This window comes from Phyllostomus hastatus, unplaced genomic scaffold (assembly GCF_019186645.2).
Source record: "Phyllostomus hastatus isolate PE091 unplaced genomic scaffold, TTU_PhHast_1.1 phas_scaffold_28, whole genome shotgun sequence".
Lineage (NCBI taxonomy): Eukaryota > Metazoa > Chordata > Mammalia > Chiroptera > Phyllostomidae > Phyllostomus > Phyllostomus hastatus.
Genome location: NW_025334022.1, coordinates 10287404 through 10309402, shown reverse-complemented (window position 1 = coordinate 10309402; position 21999 = coordinate 10287404). Strand labels below are relative to the sequence as shown.

The following is a 21999-nucleotide window of genomic DNA, read 5'->3' as shown; positions in this document are numbered from 1 at the left end:
TGAATTTTCACTGGGAGTATATTTTCTGAACTATTTATTTGCAATGATACTGTGCATATTGTGACATTGATTTTGATGATGCATTTTTAGATTTTATTTATATTTAGAGAAAGGGGAAGGGAGGGAGGGAGAGAGCAAGAGAAACGTCAATGTGTGTTTGCCTTTCAAACACCCCCAACTGGGGACTAGGCCACAATCCAGGGATCTATTCTGAATGGGAATTGAACCAGTGACCCCTTGGTTCACAAGCTGACATTCAATCCACTGAGCCACATCAGCCAGTGCAAAATGTGGTTTTTATAATGCACATGAATTTTCTAGAATTTGCCAGCACTGCTACAACTTTGTGTATAAACTTGCACATAATCATACCTAAGTTTTGATAAAATAACAAAATAAGCTGCTAAGCTAAAAGTTTAAGTAGTGATAAAATTTTTCAGAAAAATGTTTTGTGGTGAACAAGAAAGAAATATCCATATTTTAAGGTAAGGAAACAATGTTCAAGTATGAATAGAAGCCTTTGGAATTTACCCATAAATATGTTATACTTTGTGTTCTGTGATACCATATTTAGGCTTAAGACAAAGAAAAGATCAGATAATTTGTGACATGAAAAGATATGCAAAGATTAATTTAAAAACAAACAATACCAATTAGGCCTAGTTTTTTAAGTGATAAACTTTTAGTGCCATAATCTTGCTTTGTTATTCTTATTTAGAGATGATATTATTTCTTGAGAATTATAATTATATGCATAAACTATATGGTTTATAAATCCAATATGTACTCATCATTGCTGTAACCTAAACCTTCTGCCTGTTTGGTTAGCACCCCAAAAATGGATATTAAAAGAATATTTTAATTGCAAGTAAATGAACTTATTTCTATTTTAATATTGTCTCTAATTATGTTATGCATATATCTCAACTACACATAACTATGCATTTTACAGTTTCATGGTAATTAATATGCAACTACTTTTGTTTTTTTTTATTTAAATAAAGGACTACATTTAGTCCAGGGAAATAGTGATATGTCTCTTCTTTTGGTCAATGACACTTAGGTTCTTCCCATTCTAAGGAAGCAGGGCAGATTAGATATATCACTCTAGATAGTTGAATGCTTGCCTATTTTTTTCAAGAAAATTGACAATTTTTGTTCTACATGTTTTCAGGATCCAACTGGAAAATTCTCACTGGATAAAACCATTGGCCTAGGTACTTATGGCAGAATCTATTTGGTAAGTGGAGATAGATTATGCATTAAATTCTCACTTTTCTAATAATAGCAATGACTGCAAGTCAAAACCCTACACTGCAAATCAGATGCCAAAAATACTACATTTAACTTTGAGAGATGAATTACATTAAGATAGCTCAGTGACATCTGTGACAACTATTACAAAAGGAATGGATTGGCAGTCTATAGTGAACCAACCAACTAAATATAGGATGTAAAAATTATTAACAGAGAATTAATAAAATCACCAATAGAAAAGGAAACTAATTCAAATAAGATATACCAAAATAAAAATATCACTTGTTTTATATTATACTTCTATACCACTCTAATTACTCATATTCAACTTTTAAACTGAATGTTGCTAAAAGGAAAGTTTCCATAACATTCTATATCAAACTGTGTACATGAGTGTGCACATGTGTGTGACAGGTTTTGCCAAAGAATCTAACAAAGAAAACCTCTGCATTTATTTAGTGATTATTCATTAAGCACCCAGTATGTGCTAGGCACTGTTTTAGTCTCTGGAGATAAAGTAATGAACAAAACAGATGGTCTCTGTTCTTCTGGGTCTTATGGTACAGAAATATGTGAATGATTAATTGTGATTATGTGTGGGGTGGGTGGGGAAAGCACATATATAAGTAACCACAAAAGTAAACAACCATATATTTGCAATTGTAATACATTCTCTGTAAGAAAATTCCTGGGGATATAAAAGCATACAACAGGAGAACTTATTTTATATTGAAGTATAAGCATGGGCCTCCTTGGGGAAATATTAGGTAAACTGATACCAGGAGACCAAATATGAAATATCTAAGCAAAAACCTAGTATGGAGGATGACTTTGATGCATTCTGGGCAGAGGCAGGGCAGGTTAGAGGCTGGTTTGGAGTTGGGGGTGCTTTAGTGGCCCTATTACCTTAATCCGGTGCCCTTCCCCCATTCTCTAATATGAGGAATAGACATTTTCTCAATCTTGTCTGGTTTCTGTACAAATGCAGTGTTCCTCTTTTCCAGGCCTGCCCCTCAAAAACATATGGCTGTCCTTAGGTTGATCCTTACTGTAGACTGACCACAGACTCTCTATATTAGGGTTGTGTAGAGGTATCCTAAAATAGGTCCCCCAGAAGGGGCTCATTTCCAGTTCAGACAATGGTGCTCTCCTCTTGCCAAGACTTGTACTTTAAGACTACAACTTCCACCCTGGTTGCCGTAGCTCAGTGGATTGACCGCGGGCTGCGAACCAAAGTGTCACAGGTTTGATTCCCAGTCAGGGTATATGCCTGGGTTGCAGGCCATGACTCCAAGCAACCACACATTGATGTTTTTCTCTTTCTCTCTTTCTCCCTCCCTTCCCTCTCTAAAGAATAAATAATTAAAAATCTAAAAACAAAGTTCTTAAAGACTGCAACTTCCTGGAAAGGGTTTCTTTTCTAATTTGTCTATCCAGGTTGGGATGTGGTGATCCTTAAAATTTGTGCAAAGGTGCTTATAGAATGAAATTTGATTAGTAGGGAAAAGAGAATTGTGGAAAGGTCCTAAAAGCAGAAAGAACTTCGCTGAGTATAGGCAACAGAGAAAAGGCCAATATTCATGACTAAGTTTTTTCAAACCATTTTATCCTTCCCTATTAAAGGAACCCGTGAGCTATATACAGTGATGTGATACGGATAGAAAGATATATTTATGTTACCTCAGTTACATTTCAGACTGAATGATTATTTAACATTTGTGTGATCTAGGTGAATTTTTACCATGTTGTGCATAACTACCTATACCTTACACATAGAAATTCCTCTTATTTATGGCACATTTATGATCTCCATGGATCTTTATGTACTGTAATTCCTGGGGGGAGGGTGTTTAAGAGTGTGTGTGTGTATTCTTATTTTTATTCAAAGGTTTGGAACTCTCTACTCCACCATATCTTAACAATAAAAACTTCACTTTATAAAAGGTAAAAGGAAAAAATAACGTGAGGTAGCACAAAAAAGATGGTTTCTCATCATCAGTCATCATCAGAGCTGTGATGCCATAAAAACAAGAAAAATCAAGAGGGTAAAAAGGTGAGTTGTGCATATTTCATTTTTTGAAACTTGGATTTATTGAGGTATACAGCAGGTCCTCAAGTAATGATGTTTTATTAATGGCATTTCCTTATAATGTTGATGAGATGCCATAGGAACTTAACTCTTGTTTGTATCAATTAACCTATGTAAAATTGGTTTCCATTATATGTAATTTCTTCAGAAGTTGAGAACCTATCAAAAAATTAAGTGAGGACTTAACTGCATTTTGCATTCAGTAAAACTGACCACTTTAAGTGTACAATTTTATTACTTTGGAGACAATCAGTCATGTAACTACCACCAGAATGAAGATTTTTCAATATACATCTTAAGTTACACAGTACAAATCTTCAAATAATATTCTACTACTACCATGTATGGTGTGCCAGCTTGTGTACTATGGTTATGGTTGTTAATATGTTTTGCTTTTATGTAAGATATAATACCATAGTACTACTTTGTTTCCTATATGCAACACTACTATTTTTATTTGTTCAACTACCATTTAAAGCAACTAAAAAGAAAATTAAGAACCAAGCTATGTATAACAATTACCTTGGGGAGATGTGTGGTCTGGGGATTGTGGAGAATACTGAATGGAGGTCTCTGAGTGTGAGGACTCAGGAATTTGTACCTAATAAATTCCTCAGATTAGGTAATTTTATTAATACCAATATTATGCCCAGAGATGATCACTTTTAAAATTGTGGAATAGAGTTTATATTCTAACTTATATTATATTGTGTACTTAACATCTCCAGCCTTGGCTGGGGTGGCTCAGTAGACTGAGTGCCGGCTTCTGAACCAAAGGGTCACTGGTTTGATTCCAGGTCAGAGCACATGACTGGGTTTTGACCCCGTCAGGTCCCCAGTAGGGGACAACACATTGATGTTTCTCTCCCTCTCTTTCTCCCTCGCTTCCCCTCTATCTAAAATAAATAAATAAAAATCTTAAAAAACCCCTCCAGGTCAATAAGTATATATTTTATCAATATATTTTTTAAAAAGAAAGAAAAATGTGTTTATAATCATTCGAGCTATTTCTGGAATTTTCATTTCTTTGGGTAGATTCAAGTTTCTACCTAGGTGTGATATTCCTTAAGTCAGAATAACTTTCTGTAATGTTTCTTATAGTGTAGGACTCCTAGTAATGAATTCTCTGCTTTTGCTTGTGTGAAAAGTTCTAATTTCTCCTGAGTTTTGAAAAATATTTACAGTGGATATGGAATTTTGGGTTGACAACTTTTTTCTTTCAGAACTTGAAAGATATCATACTATTGCCTTTCTATGTTTTCTCCTTTGTATTTTTTAAAGTTTTAATTGTTGTTCAAGTACAGTTTTCTGCCTTCTCTCCCAGCCCTCCACACCTCCCTCCTGTTGCCACCCCCCTCTTGTTGTCTATGTATCCTTTTACTTGACCCTGCAAACCCTTCACCCTTTCCCTTAAAATTCCCTCCCCTGTTTTCTCTGGTCACTGTCAGCCTGTTCTCAATTTCAGTGTCTTTGGTTATATTTTGTTTGTTTGTTTGTTTGTTTGTTTGTTTGTTTTGTTGATTAGGTTCTTGTTAAAGGTGAGATCATATGGTATTTGTCTTTCACCGCCTGGCTTATTTTGCTTAGCAAAATGCCCTCCAGTTCCATCCATGCTGTTGGAAAGGGTAGAAGCTTTTTTATTTCTGCTGCACAGAATTCTATTGGGTAAATGTACCATAGTTTTTGATCCACTCATTTACTGATGGCCCCTAGGTTGCTTTCAGTACTTGGCTACTGTAGATTGTGCTGCTATGAACATTAGAGTGCATAGGTTCTTTTGGATTGGTGTTTCAGGGTTTTTAACATATTATCCTAGCAGTGGAATTGTTGGGTAAAAAATGCAGATCCATTTTTAGTTTCCTGAGGAAATTCCATACTGGTTTCCAGAGTGGCTGCACCAGTCTGCAATCCCACCAACAATGCACTAGGTTTCCCTTTTCTCCACAACCTCTCCAACACTTGTTTCTTGCTTTGTTTATGATGGCCATTCTGACTGGTATGAGGTTGCATTTTGTTGTGGTTTTAATTTGCATCTCTCTGATAGCTAGTGATACTGAGCATCTTTTCATGTGTCTCTAGACCCTCTGTGTGTCTGTTCAAGTCCTTTGCTCATTTTTTAATTGGGTTGCTTGTCGTCTTAGAGTGGAGTCGTGTAAGTTCTTTAAATATTTTGGAGATTAAACCATTGTCTGTGGTATCATTGGCAAATATGTTTTCCCACATGGTTGGCTCTCTTTTTACTTTAATACTGTTTCCTTTAGCCATGCAGAAGCTTTTTATCTTGATGAGATCCCATTTGTTTATTCTTTCTTTATGCATCTAGCTTTAGGAAACATATCATGAAAATGCTGCTGCATGAAATATCTAAGATTTCCCTGCCTATGTTTACCTCTAGGACTTTAATGATGTCACAGCTCATATTTAAATCTTTTATCCACCTTGAATTTATTTTTGCATATGGTGTATGTTGGAGATCAAGTTTCACTTTTTTGCACTTAGTTGTCCAGCTCTCTTGGCACTATTTTTTGAAGAAGCTATTTTTACTCCATTTTATGCTGCTGCCGCCTTTGTCAAAAATTAATTGGCTGTAGAGTCTTGGTTTTATTTCTGGGCTCTCTGTTCTGTTCCATTGGTCTGTCTGTCTGTTTTCATGCCAGTACCACACAGTCTTGATTACACTGACCTTGTAATACAGTTTGGTATCAGGTATTGTGATCCCTCCTACTTTGCTCTTCTTTCTCAAAATTGCAGCAGCTATTTGGGCTCATTTACGGTTCCATATAAATTTTTGAACTGTTTGTTCTATATCTGTGAAATATTCCATTGGTACTTTAATAGGGATTGCACTGAATCTATGAATTGCTTTGGGTAGTATGGACATTTTGATGATGTTAATTCTTCTAATCCATGAGCGTGGTACATGCTTCCATTCGTTTGTGTCTTCCTTAATTTCTTTCTTCAGTGTTGCATAGTTTTCTGAGTACAGGTCTTTTACCTCTTTGGTTAGGTTTATTCCTAGGTACTTTATTTTTATTGTTGCTATATCAAATGGGATTTTTTCCTGATTTCTGTTTCTAATGTTTCATTGTTGGTATACAAAAATGCCTTTGATTTCTGGATATTGACTTTGTATCCTGATGTTTTGCCAAATTCATTTATTAGGTCAAGCAGTTTTTTTGTGGAGTCTATAGGATTTTCTATGTACACTATTATATCATCTACAAACAATGACAGTTTTGTTTCCTCCTTTCCAATTGGGATGCCTTCTATTTCCTTTTCTTGTCTGATTGCTGTGGTTAAAACTTCCAATACTATGTTGAATAGAAGTCATGAAAGTGGACAACTGTGTCTTGTTCCTGATCTTAGTGGTAAAGATTTTAGTTTTTGCCCATTGAGTATGACGTTGCCTGTAGGTTTCTCATATATGGCCTTTATTATGTTGAAGAATGCTCCCTTTATTTCCACTTTGCTGAGTGTACCTTATCAAATGCTTTTTCCACATCTATTGGTATGATCATGTGATTTTTGTCTTTGCTTTTGTTTATGTGATGTATTACATTTATTGATTTCCAAATATTGTACCATCCTTGTATCCCTGGGATGAATCCCACTTGTTCGTGGGGTATGATCTTTTTAATGTATTGTTGGATGCATTTTGCCAATATTTTTTGAGGCTTTTAGCGTCTGTATTCATCAGCAATACTGGCCTGAAGTTTTCTTTTTGTTATGTTTTTATGTGGTTTTGGTATTAGGATGATGCTTGCTTCATAAAAAGAGATGGGAGTCTTCCACCATTTTGGATTTTTTAGAATAGTCTGTGAAGGATAGGTGTTAGCTTTTCCTTAAATGTTCTAGAGAATTCTCCTGTGAAACCATTTGGTCCAGGGCTTTTGAGTTTCAGGAATTTTTTGATTACTGCTTCAATTTGGTCTGCTGTTATTGGTCTCTTCAAGCTTTCTACTTCTTCATTGAGTTTTGGAAGGTAATTTTTTTTCTAGAAATTTGTCCATTTCACCTAGGTTTTGAAATTTCTTGATATGCAGTTCTTAATAGTAATTTCTTACAATCCTTTGTATTTCTGTGTTATCAGTTGTAATCTGTCCTTTTTCATTTTTTATTGTGTTTATTTGGGTTCTTTTTTTCTTGATGAGCCTGCTTAAAGGCTTGCTGATTTTGTTTATCTTTTCAAAGAACCAGCTCTTGGCTTAATTGATCCTTAGAATTGTTATTTTAGTCTCTATGTCATTTAATAGTGCTCTGATCTTGACTATTTCCTTCCTTCTACTTGCTCTGGGCTGTCTTTGTTGTTATTCCTCGAGTTCTTGTAGGCACAGGGTTAGGTTGTTTGTTCAAAATGTTTCTGTCTTCGTTAGGTAGACCTGTATTGCTATGAACTTCCCTCTCAGGACTGCCTTTGCCTTGTCCCATAAGTTTTGGATTATTGTGAGTTCATTTTTCTTTGTTTCCAGAATTTTTTTGATATCTTCCTTAATCTCTTTCTTGACTCATTCATTGTTTAATAACGTGCTATTCAATCTCCATGGTTTTGTTTATTTTGGATTTTTTCTTTGGTGTTGGTTTCTAGTTTCAGACCCTTGTGGTCAGAGGAAATGCTTGATATGATTTCAATTTTGTTGAATTTGTTGAGGCTTGTTTTGTGTGCTGTCATGTGGTCTATCTTTGAAACTGTTCCATGTGCATTTAAAAAGAATGTATATTTTGCTTCTTTGGGATGAAAGGCTCTCTCTGTATATCACTTAAGTCCATTTGATCTAGGGCATTGTTCATTGCCAAAATATCTTTCTTGATGTTTTGTTTGGAAGATCTGTTCATTTTTGACAGTCGGGTGCTAAAATCCCCTATTATAATTGTGTTGTTGTCAATTTTTCTTGAAGTCCTCCAAGATATTCTTTATGTATTTGGGTGTTCCTATGTTGGGTACATATATACTTATAATGTTTATGTCTTCTTGGTGGATTCTTCCTTTGATTATTATGAACTGACCTTCTGGGCCTCTTTTTTTTTTTGCTCTTTTTTGAAGTCCATTTTGTTTGATTTGAGTATTGCTACATGGGCTTTATTTTTCCTGTTTGCTTGGAAAATTTGTTTCCAGCTCTTCACTTTCAGTCTGTGAAGTTCTTTTGTCCTGAGGTTCATCTCTTGTAGGCAGCATATGTGTGACTCATGCTTTCTTATCCATTCAGCTATTATATGTCTTTTGATTGTAGCATTTCATCCATAAACATATAAGGTTATTATTGATAGGTACTTATGTATTGCCATTTTTTCAACCCTGTGTTTCTCTCTCTCTCTCTCTCTCTCTCTCTCTCTCTCTCTCTCTCTCTTTCTCTTCCTTCCTTTCTTTAAAGCAGTCCCTTTAGCATCTCTTGTAGAACTGGTTTGGTGGGGGTGTATTCTTTTAGATTTCTTTTATCTGGGAAACTATTTGGCCTTCTATCTTGATTGAGAGCCTTGCTGGATAATGTAGCCTTAGTTGCAGGCTTCTGGTTCTCATTACTTGGAATATTTCTTGCCATTCTTTTCTGGCATGGATGTTTCCATTGAGAAGTCTGATGCTAACCTTATCGGGGCTCCCTTGTGTGTTACTCTTTGTTTTTCTCTTTCTGCCTTTAAGATTCACTGTTTGTCTTGGAATTTTGCCATTTTAATTATGATGTGTCTTGAAGTGGGCCTCTTTGGGTCCCTCTTGATTGGGACTCTCTGTGTTTCCCAGATTTGTGTGACCTTTTTCTGTCATCAAATTAGGAAAGTTTACCATCGTTACTTTTTCAAACAGTTTTCTTACCCCTTGATCTTCTCCTTCTGGTATCCCTGTTATACAGATATTATTATGTTTCATGTTGTCCTGCATTTCCCTTAATCTCTCTTCATTCTTCCTGAGCCTCTTTTGTTTTTCTTGCCCTTCCTAGGTATTTTTTTTCTACCTTGTCCTCCAGCTGTCTGATCTGATCCTCTGCTTCATCGAGCCTGCTTTTAATTCCTTCTACTGTGTTCTTTAGTTCAGATATTGTATTCTTCATTTCCTCTGAGCCCTTGTTCATAGTTTCTATTTCCTTTCTCATGTTGATATAGTTTGCAGTGAGTTCATTGTAGTTTCCCTGTAGTTTCTGGTAATTCTCTGTGAGCTCATTGAGCTTCTTGATAACCATTGCTTTGAACTCAATATCTGATAGTTGACTTGCCTCTATTTCATTTAGCATTCTTTCTGAGTCTTCCTCCTTTTCTTTCATTTGGGGATTGTTTCTTTGTCTTCCCATTGTTTGTGAGACTCTTCTTGTTAGCCTCTGTTTCTTAAATTGATCTTTGCTGATTCCCTGGGTTTATGGTGTGTATGTACTTCTATGGTACAATGCCTGTGAGATTCCATGGTGCAATCTCCTTAATCTCCTGAGCTCGCTAGTCTTGGGTTGTCATTTATGTTGGCTTTCTGTATGTCTTTGGGTTTTGATTGTTGTTGGATATTTCTTTGGCTGTTCCTTCCCTCCAGCTGGTTAATTGAGGATCATTCTGTTCACCATGTCTTGTATTCTGTTGTGCAGGTGTGGACAGGTTGTACTGAAGCTGGTTCTTCTGTGTATATGGGTTTTTGAGGCTTTTCTCTCACTCTTGTTCATTTGTTTATTGTGCGTCATTTCCTCACCATTCATTTGTATTTCCAGATTGGTCTTCGATTGACATTAGTGTGGCTTCCACTCCCTCCTTCACCTTCTGTTGTTATCTGTTGGTGGTTCCCTTGTTGGCAGCTTTCCTCTTCCAGCAGGTGTTCTGGAGTTCACTGCTCCCACCTTGCAAGTTCTCATCTGATTTTTCAATGTCCTCTATAATTTTTGGTCTCCATTCTTCATATATTCTGCAATACCATTGGCAGTTCGCTCTGTTTCTCAGAAGATTGGCCAAGTGTTTCACTCATGTGCAGGGGGAAGTGGACTCTGCTTCCACCTACCTCACCGCCATGTTCTTACTCCTTTGTGTTTTTTTCTGAGTGCCTTTAAGTGTTGCCTCTTTTTATTGAAATAAAGAACAATATGACAGAAACCAGAGAGGAGGGGGGAGAGGGATAATAGGGGGTGTATCAAGGAACATATATGAAGGACACATGGACAAAGCCAAAATGGGTGGGTTCAAGGGTGGGAAGCAAGGGTTGGTTAAGAGGGGGCAGCAGCATGGTGGGTTGAAAATGGAGACAGTTGTACTTGAACAACAATAAAAAAGAGTTGTCTCTTTTTTAACTGTATTTTTATTTTTAATAGTTTATATTTATTGTATTTGTTATATTTTGTTTTTGCTTTTTTTCAATTTAAATATGAAATGTTGTGTGTTTGTGTGTTGTGGAGCATTTATCATCCTTGGGGTTTTCTGAGCTCATTGGATTTGTGATTTCACATATTTTATTATTTGGAAGAAATTACTGACCTTTATCTTTTCAAATATTTCTTATTCCTTATTTTCTTTCTTCTTGTGGAAATGTAATTGTAGATTTGTTAGACCATATGATATTAACTCATAACTCTTGGATATTCTGTTTGTTTTATTTTTTGTTTGTGTGCATATGTTTTTTTCATTTGTTTTCATTCTTTTTTCTCTTTGCATCTCAGTTTGGATCATTTTTTCCCATTATCTTCAGTTTCACTGATTCCTTTCTCAGCTTTTTTGTGCATACTGATGAGGCTGTCAAAGGCATTCTTTAGCTCTTTTACTGGTTTTTATTCCAGTATTTCCACTAATTTCTTATAGTTAACATCTTTGCTGAAATCCAGCAAAGATATATTTGTTCATGCATGTTTTCTATGATTCACTAAAGCCTTTCACATATTAATCATAGTTATGTTAAATTTTCAATTTTATACTTTGAATATCTAATTCATGTACCAGTATATGGCTGGTTATATTGATTACTTTGTCTCTTGAGAGTGGGCTTTTCTCCCTTGCTTTTTGTATCTCAGAGATTGTATGCCAGGCATTGTATGTAGAACAATATGTGTGCCTTGAAATGGCCACTCTTATTCTGTTAGGTCATTAATATCAGAGGTTGAGGCAATCAAGTAATATGAGGTATGTTTCAGTTACATTGTTATGGTTACCTTCAGTTCACCATCAGCTTCAGATCTCTGTTACCTTGTGCTTAGCATGAGGCTTCGTTTGCTGAATGCTTTGTCTCAATATTCCCATTCTACCTTCAGTTTTAGACCTTCCTTATGTGTCTGTGCCTCAGAGATTCTCCACGCTCTTGTGCTTCCAATGGAGGTACACTGCTACTGCTTGTATACTAAGTGCTTGTAATCTAGTGATGTGGGGAAGGGAGGAGTTCTCTGTTTTCCTGATTCAGCTTCAGTGATAGATAGATTCTGTGTCTCTGGCTCATGGGAGTTAGGCTTCATTAGTTATGCTGACCTTCTACTGGTAGGACTCTTCTAAATGGTTTGGTTACAGGACTAATTCCTCCTCCTCCCCCAGAAGTAGAAGATTCATTTTTTTTCACATTTCCCAGAGCTGCAGATCTTCATCTGTACCTTGGAAGGGAGGTAGGGTTTGCTGCTCTTCCCCTATAACTTAAGGCTTTTATTCCTTAGGGGGAAAGGAATTGGACATGGTTGCATGGTTTTCCTACTGCAATGGCTCCTCTCCTCCACCAGGTCATTACTATAAATCCATGAAGAAAGTCCTGCAAGTGTGCATAAATTATTTTTGTATTCATGATTCCAAAGGGTACTGTGCTTTCATGTTAACCCATACTTGGCCTTTAGTAGCTCATGAAAATTTAGCTGAATTGTTTATACCAGGTTCTATGGTTACCCTGTGTTCCCCCCTGCAGCCACAGATGAGCCAGTGCTCATGTTGATCTCTCTTAAAAGGTGCTTGCCTTTTTTCAGATTTCAGGCTGGTTTCTTGTCTTGAGATTTCTTTTTGGGTTCAGAAAAATTAAGATTTTGTAAATTATTCAGCATTTTTGGTTTTGGGGTCGGGATTGCACTCTTTCCAGCTTTCCATATCCTCAGCAGTAGCCAGAAAGTCCATATCAATTCCTTGTAAATAAATCTTCATGAAACTTCTACCATGCTAGGTCCTGTACACATTTATAATTTGTAAATGTATATGTATATATATATTTATTTACTTATTTATATTTATATGTATATCTAGTAGTAGAGAATGTTTTCTAATGTCAGATCTTCAAAGTAGAACCCTCTGTGTTATAGAAGGTAGACAATTATAGGTATTTTATTTGCATCAGATAGATTTTCCTTTCTCACTCTTCGATGTGACCTTTTTAAAAAAATCTATCTGAAGTTAATTTCCTTCTGTAATAAGTTTTGGAATGGTGGGACTATACATCATAATCTTCCTCGAATAACTTTGAGACTGGAGTAAATGCTTTGTACCAATAATCACACATTTGAAAATATATGAAAAACACCAAAAATATAGAAAAAACACCTAAGCTGGTGTAGCTCAGTGGATTGAGTACCTGTCTGTGAACCAAAGGGTCACTGGTTCCATTCCCAGTCAGGGAACATGCCTGGGTTGTGGGTCAGGTCCCCAGTGGGGAGCGTGGGAGAGGCAACCACACATTGAGGTTTTTCTCCATCCCCTCTACTCTCTCTAAAAATAAATAAATAAAATGTTTTAAAAATATAGAAAAATCATAAAAATATTCATTTTTTAGCAGAAAAAGAACATATTACAGTGAGAAAAGGTCTTACATTGGGACCAGGGAGACTGATTCAGTGCTTACTTGGCCATCAATTAGCTATGACCTTAAGCAAGTCACTTAACCTCTGAGTATAAAATTCCTTATGTACAAATGGAGCTAAATGATACCTAATTAGCAATATTTGACAAAATTTAGAAATAATTCATATAAAATGCTTGGCTTCCTTGGTCAGGTAGCTCAGTTGTTTGGAGCATCATACCATACACCAAAAAGGCTGTGGGTTTGATTCCCAGTCAAGGCACATACCTGGGTTGGTGGTTTGATCCCTGGTTGGAATGAGTACAGGAAGTAACCAATCAATGTTTTTCTCTTAAATTAGTTTATGTATATCTCTCCCCATCCTCTCTCTCTGAAATGGATAAATAAATTTTAAAAATGTAATTTAAAAAATGTTTGGCACATAGTAGATATCTTTTAAAGGTAAGTATTGGTGTCATTTTTTACTGTCACTACTTAAAAAATAGCAAAATTTCTAAATAGTACAAGTAAGATAAAGTAAATGACCATATACTCAGTCATTGCTCTGAAAAGTGATGGTTATGAAACTATCTAGCAGCATAGAACTTTGTTTAAGATGTTAAGTATTCCATATTATATGTATACTCTGATAACAGTAATGTTAAAAAATGCACATGAAAAATGATGAATAGTGAGACACTGGGTATAATGTTTATTATATATTTTTCTATTCAAAATTTCTATTGTTTGTAATGTTATATTATTTAGGTTAATAACATATAATATGTATGCATGTATGATAGTACCAAATCCTGTGCAGCAAAATGAAAACATGATCCCAATCAAAATTTGATGTCAGAGTGACTCAGAGAGTCCTTTGCTTTTTCAGTGCTGCCAACCACATCTCTTGCTGGTGTTTGTTTTGTTTAAAGTCTATCCAATATCTTCCAACTTGCTTCCAAGTCTTCATTTTCCAGCAGGTTTCCAGCTGTCTGCTTAGGTCTGTGCACATTGAAATGAAAGCTGAGTTGCACATTCAACATTGTAAACCCTTTTCCTTTCCTTTTTTCTCCATGTAATTGTATACCTAACTTTCTGCCCTCTCCAATCTCCCACCAGTGCAAACCTCATTTCAAATAATTGCTTTTTTTCTCCCACTTGTTTTAGAAGAAAGTACTGCTCTTCTTTTTTCCTCCCAGTAAATGTGTAAACTATAGTTTCCTTTTCACATTTATCGGCTAGTCTCATGCCATAAGAGTTGCTATTTGAATTGGAGGGATATTTAGAATTTGCCCATATGAGGCTCTATTAACAAAAAGAAACTAGGTTGGAACTGATTTATAATGGTACTACTAAAAACTAATTTCCCAAAGAAAGATGTACGCAGAGATAACATGGTTATTTTGTGACACTTTAATAAAGAGACCGAGACCCTTTATTATCAAGACCCAGCACAGTGGGTGACAACGTGAATCTTATACTGACACTCTGCATGTCACTTGATTTTCCTGGGTCCATTTCCTCAACTATAAAATAAATATCTTAGATTAGATAATCTCTAGGGTTTCTTCCAGCTCTTCAGCAATATACCTAGTACAGTGCCTGGAATTCAGTAAAATGTAAACTGTAAACTGTTACTGTTCTTACCATCATCAACATATTAATAACTATCTTATAGCCTCTTCACTTCCTTACAAAATAGAAGTTGATTTCAGCTGCCAGTTTGAGTAGTCTCCATTTCACCGAATATAATTATTTTCATCGTGATTTTTCTATTCTTTCATCTAACATCTGATAGTGAGACTTGATATTTGTCTCAGTAACTAGTATAATATACAATGCAATGCTCTAACTGGGTAACTAGTAAATTTGGAAGTTGAGATGCTTCACTATATGTTACTGTTATCTAACACCGTTTTTAAATATATTTTATTGAATATGCTATTACAATTGTCCCATTTTTTCTCACCTTTATTCCCCTCTGCCATATACCCACCTCCTACCATCATTCCCCCAACTTCATTCATGTCCTTGGGTCATACACATAAGTTCTTGGGCTTCTCCATTTCCCATACTACTCTTAATCTCTCCCTGTATATTTTGTACCTACCATTTATGCTTCTTATTCCCTGTATCTTTCCCCCAATCTCCACCATCCTCCTCCCTGTTGATAACCCTGAATATGATCTCCATTTCAGTGATTTTTGTTCCTGTTCTAGTTGTTTGCTTAGTTTGTTTTTGTTTTTGTTTATTTTCAGGTTCAATTGTTGATAGCTGTGAGCTTGTTGTCATTTTACTGTTCATCATTTTGATCATCTTTTTTTTTTTAACATAAATCCCTTTAACATTTCAAATAATAAGGGCTTGGTGATGATAAACTCCTTTAACTTTACTTTATCTGGGAAGCACTTTATCTGCCTTTCCATTATAAATGATAGCTTCATGGGATAGAGTAATCTTGGCTGTAGGTCCTTGCCTTTCATGACTTTGAATACTTCTTTCCATCCCCTTCCCACCTGTAAGGTTTCTTTTGAGAAATCAGCTAATAGTAAAAGGGGAACTCTTTTGTAATTAACTCTCTTCTCTTTCTGCTTTTAAGATTCTCTGTTTATCTTTAATCCTGGGTAATTTAATTATGATGTGCCACCACAGGTTTTTATGGTCAGAGATTTTGAGGCTTTATTTCCCCATTCTGGAACCCTGGGTTGCCCAGTCTGTCTTCCTTCCCATTTGTTCCTCCCATTTTATCTACACAAAAATGTGGAACTGCCTGGTCTGCCTGCCACCACTTCACTTGGTCTGCCAGCCGCTACCTTGCTGAGAGTTCTCTCCACCTGGCTGCCTGTCTCCAACCCTCCTACAGGTCTGGATGAATGTTTCTTCTTTAACTCCTTGGTTGTCAGCCTTTCATACAGTTCAATTTTCTGGAAGTTCTGAGTATTTTTTGTTTTTAAATTTGTCGTTGTCCTTCTTTTGGTTGTGCCAGGAGGCAAAATGTATCTACCTACACCTTCATCTTGGCCAGACTATTATATAACACCATTTTAAAAGCAGAATACTAGTGGAGTAAGACAATGAACTTAATCTCCAAGGTGAATTAACCAGTTTGCCTTGACCTTAATGAACTTGACTATATCCTTATCCTCAATAACCTATTCCCACATTGCCACTTGCAGGTGTAGAGGTCAAAAACATAAGTTGGAAGAAGTTCAAGGCAACTGTTTAAAATGAAGGAGAATTTAACATGAAATAGAGTAAACCTCTATAATTAGATCTACAGCTTCTTTGTCACATGACCTGACGTCTAGTTGAAACAATGCTAGTGGAAGGAAAAGGCTGGCCCAAACATCTTATTATTTTAAAACTTAAATAAGGGAACGGTGGAGGGAAAATGGAGATAATTGTAGGTGAACAACAATAAAATAATAATAATAATAATAATAATAATACTTCAATGCATACCCAGGGCAAAAGTAAGCAATCATTCTTGAGATATATTAGAGCAATCATCTGTCTCTTGGTAGTCAGCAGATTAAATCAGATGTATGAAGGTGTGACATTGCAATCATGAGAAAATTCCAAATTGCTTGCACTCTGGAAGTTCATCATTAGATATGAAAAATTTTAAGAGAAACACCATCCAAGGCTTCATTCATAAATATAATTTTTAAATAACTGCTGGACACATTGCTTTTATTTGGAAATCTCACCAGACAAGTGAGATTTAGGTTAATTAGTTACATTTTTTAATTTGAAGTTGGTCCAGGGAATAGGACAGAAAGGTATGAAAGGCATGTCCTCAAATTTGTATGTCCTCAAATGACATACAATGTATAGTATTTTAAATTAAGTTTCAGAAACATGGTGCTGACATTTGGGCTGCCTAGCCACTAGACCTATTGGATAGGGTTAGGGTTTGAGTAGTTTTCCTTTTAGGTTGAAATTATACTGTGTATTTGCCTACCAAATGTCTAGGAATGTGAATGCTTTTTTTAAGTAGGAAAGTTTTCTCACATCCTTGCCATTTTGCAGAATAGCTCCATTAAGTCAGCCAACAAATATTGTTTGAGCATCCATAAAGTGCATAGCACTGTAAATTTCTGCAGCCATTGTGCAAAACAGTATGGAATTTCCTCCAAAATATTAAAAATGGAATTGCCTTTTGATCCAGCAATTCCACTGCTGAGAATATACCCTTACAACTGAAACACCAATTCAAAAGAGCTCACATAAACCTATTTTCATAGCAGCACTATTTACAATAGCCAAGATTTAGAAACATTCTAAGTGCCAATTTGTAGATGAGTAGATTAAAAAACTGTGGTACATTTATGCAGTGGAATACTACACAACAGAAAAAATGAAGAAATTCCTACCATTTGTGGGGGCATGGATGGAACTGGAGACTATTATGCTAATTGAAATAAGCCATTCAGTAAAAGACAAACACCATTTAATCTTACTTTTAAGAGGAACCTAATGAACAAAATAAACTAATGAGCAAAATAGAACCAGAGAAATAGAATCATGGAGTAGACTGACTGCTTTAAGAGAGGAGGAGGGAGGAGGGGATTAATATAAAGAAAGTGAAATAATTAGTGAAATAATAATTCTTCATATATGAAGAACCCATGGACACGGGCAACTGTGTGAGGATTGACAATGGAAGTGGGAGGTGGTCTGAGTGGAGAGGGGAGAAGGGAAAAAATAGAACTGTAACAGCATAAACAGTAAAACATTAAAAATGAAAAAAGAAGCCTATAGTTATTTGCAAAAGAAGTAGCAGGAAGTGAAGGTAAATCTGAGTTAAGGCCAAACACTTACTAGGCTGTTGTGCTTTACTAGTATAGTATGGTAAATCCAGAGACCTTCGTTGGTTCTACCTTCTTCCTGTGATACCAGCCTTTTCTGATAATATGCTTCAAAAGTAGGGATCAATCTTTCTTCAGTTATCCCTCAGGCTGCACTATCATAGAAAACATTAAATTTATCCATTAAATTAAAATGTTGCTTTGAATGTTTAAAGTTTTTAAGATAATAACATGTAAATATCAATAGAATGCCCACTTTGTTCCAAGAACTTTGTGGGACACTAGGAGCTAGTTAGAATGATCATAAAACACTTTTTTGAGGAGAGGGGTCATTTTATTGATTTAGTTTAGTAGACATAAGGAAGTATGCTATATCTCCTATGATAGTGGCCTCTACATTTGATGGGTTACAGGAAGGAAAGGGAGACCTCAGGTGAGATTGGGTAAAAGGAGGGAGGAAATGATAGTGTCATTTTTTTCCTGGATGAAAATATTCTAATGAAGTTTCTAACTGACACTCCTGGAACAAGTTTTTATATTAGTGTAAAGTATTGAGGCTTAAAGTCCTTGGAGAAAAGAGAATTTTTCTATCTTGGTCATGACGTCTCTCCAACTATGGAATATAACCAGGCTCTGAGTTATATGCTTGTATTTTTGGGGGGTTATAACAAAACATACTTTTGCCTCCTGATAAATCTTGAGGAAGGAAGAAGCACTAGCTTGATAAGAACAAAAGGTGAAAGTAAAAGTCATATGTGGGATTTGCCCTCTCAAGAGACCCTAATTAAATTTTTTCACAATTACTCTAATATGTTCATAACATTCACAGATATACATGGAGATATATTCAAATTCTATATCTGGTGTGTAGGGGTAATTCAAAATTATGAGCTTATATCTTCAGATAAATAATCCAGTTGATTTTAAACAGTTGTTCTAGGGGAAGTAAAGACAAATTCAGGTTTATGGAGCAGACAAATTTATATTTCTAAACAAAAGCCAAGACTGATAATCTATAATATTGTAATTTTGGTCACTTATATAAAAACTTCCAAATTGTAATTTTAGTTAAATATGAGTATAAATCTTCTGTGTGGAAATAATGCAATTACCTAAAAATAGATACACAAAATTGCAGAATTGATGCTTAGCTTATATACTTAAAACTATTTTTAATATATCAGTATTAGAAACATTTGTAAGGACAAGCTTTTATAAACCATTTTAAAGAGTTGTAGGAGTGGGGAGGAGCAGGGCTAAAAACATTAATGTACTCTTTGTCTAATATATTAAAAATCAAGTTTTATTTTGCATATACATATGCACATATATGTATATATACTATATATACATGCATGTATACTTGTGTACATATACACACATATGTTATTTATAAAATATATACATAAAATACATGTGTATGCATATGTACTAGATATTTATATATATAAAGTATAGTACATATAATATAAATTTTATATATAGATGTATAATTATGGTTGGATTCTCCATGAATTCAGTAAAGGTGGTTGGTGTTTCTTGAGTATCAAGAGTTCTTGCTTTTTCTTTGATTCTCTAGTACTTGACTACTAAAAACTAATTAGCTTGTTTCCTGCCACATTTCATGAAACAGATACTTTGGAAATTAGCATACAGGAAGTTCTTTCTCTTGAAATAAGAATGAGCCCTAACTTGGTTTAGAACTTTCTAACCTACCATATTTTTTGTGTATATGTGTCTAAGGTAGTTTTTTAGGTGATTCCAAATTTGCATTTAGAAATTAATGTACCACTGGAGCTCTCTGAAGCTGCCAAAGGAAAAGTCCAAGCTCTTACACTTTAATGTTGAAGGGGCTACACTAAGGAGTGCTTTTACAAAGAGGCTTATGAGTAAAATTATGCTAAAATAAATAGCAGAGAATTATCAGAATATATAAGCAATTCTTTAACCAACAGGGATATTTTTCCCTGCTCAGCTACACCCAGGTTATAAAAAAATTCCTCCTCTACTAAAGCAAGGAGAGAGAACAATGAGATATAAGTATGTCATCTCAATTGGAAAAATAATGATATGGAAATGGTTTATGTATAATTTGTATTAGAAAAATAAGAAAGCTCCTTTCAGGTATGTCATTTATAGAGAGTCCCTTTATGAATAAGAAAAGTAGGCTGGATTATCCAGGGTCCCCTGAGAAAAAAAAGAGGTTGATTATATTCTAAGCACTGCCAGTAACATTTTGTATAAATCATTAACTCTGAAGAGAAATGAGAGAGAGAGAGAGAGAGGGAGAGGGAGAGGGAGAGAGAGGGAGAGAGAGACTACAATGATTAAAAAGGAAAATTTAAGCATCCTCAGAGAAGAATAGCTTTTATTGTCCTTGAGAAAAAAATTAAATTAAATAAAATTACTTGGTATATAATTTAGGTGTCAGAAAATGGAGAATAAAATATTAGTCGCTTTTGAGATGTTGAGCTCAAGGTCCTAAAAAATAGATAGCATTTACTGGCTGTTTACATTGCACCTAGTGCTTATTTGCATTATATTATATCTTATGTTGGGAACCGCCCTGCCTGGTATCAGAAGCTGTAACCCCCACCAAGGCTAAGGATGAGGGAATGGCCTTGGACCCTAAGCCAGCAAGGAGACAAAAGCTTATCTCCCTGGCAGGAGCACTGCTTCTGCTGCTTCATTCATAACTGATCCCCAATGCTTGGTCGGGTAGCCAATGATGGGTAAGATTCCCCAAGGGGGGATGACCTAAGACAGGTACAGTCATGTGGGAGGTCCCCAAGAAAGGACTTTGGGGGCTACAGCAAAAGGGGGTGATGGACCCTCGCCCCTCGGCTGTGATATAGACTGAGTCCTCATTGTCTGGGAGAAAATCTCCTTATCTCTTGGTTGCCTTAGTTCCCTTGCTCCACCTAAGCCTGAAACAATGACAGAGGGTGGTGCAGCCCTGTGCTAGAAAGGGTGGGTTCCCTGGGTGATCAGGCCTAAGAAAGAATATGTAAAATCCTGTGAAACCTGCTTTGTTTAGAATGCTCTCAGTTGAATGATAAGGGTCCAAAGAAGAAGTAAGTTTGTTCCTCAAAGTTTTATAGCTCTTCAACTCTGACTCAAAATAGGCCCTCAGACTTCCTTGTTATCTATTGTTTGATCCTTCCTAGCAATGAGTAATGAGCTTTACCTGAATTCTTATGCAAATGAAATAAATAAAAAGCCTCTCAGGCGGGGGGAGGACCTGGTTGTCTCTGTGTATGTTTTTCTCGTGTGTTGAGGAGCCATCCACAGCATTCTGCAGTCACTGCCAGCCAGTGATTGCGACAATCTTATAAAAGTATTATGAGGTGGTCACCATTGTTATCAATATCCTCCTATCTCATAAATTAGAAAACTAAAGATCTAAGGAGTTGAGTTACTGAACAAGTTCACAAAGCTACTAAGTTGCAAATTCAGGAATCAAATGAAAAATTTCTTGCCCTTTAGGTCTGTGCTGTTTACTATATTAGAGTCAGTTCAATAAGTAGAAGCCAGAATCAAAAAGCATTCAACTAGACAGCCACTGGAAAAAAAAAGACAAAAACTATCTGCCCAAGTACAAAAGTTTACATGAAACTAGTGAGCTGAGGTCAGGATGAAGATCATTCATGATGTGTTCCTACCGCCTATTTGTTTATGCCAGGCATAAGAAACACAATCTAGCCTGAAAGACTTTTCTGGGTTTTAGTAAAGTTTCAGAAGTAAATGTGGACATTCAGATGAGCTTTATGAGACACTTGAAACTTATGACTAAATTCCTGCTCAGACTCTTGGAAGCCATAGAAGACAGAGAAGTGCTTGTGGTCATTCCTTTACTCTTTTCTAGTGAGCAGAGGCTTGTCTCCAGCTCCAGACTCATTTTGCCTTAGTTATTGCTCCTACTGGGAGCCCCACAAAGGGAGACAACAAAGGATCATTGGAAGTTAGTGTGTCTCAAGGATGAAACAGAACCTCAGCATTTCTTTTGTGGACAATTGGTTTCTGAATGGTGGGGACTGTAAAGCATAAGATAAGAAAATAATTTGTGTCTTTTTAAAAAATATTTTATTTATTTATTTTTAGAGAGAGGGTAATGGAGGTAGAAAGAGAGGGAGAGAAATATCAATGTGTGG

General features: G+C 35.7%; 1 protein-coding gene across 1 annotated transcript in view; it reads left to right on the top strand.

Annotated features, from left to right (window-relative positions):
• The window catches only part of NRK (Nik related kinase), a 188481-nt gene that overhangs the window by 5918 nt on the left and 160564 nt on the right, over window positions 1-21999 (top strand). The window contains 1 exon segment of the mRNA XM_045817461.1: window positions 1175-1240. Coding sequence (XP_045673417.1) covers window positions 1175-1240 — 66 coding nt within the window.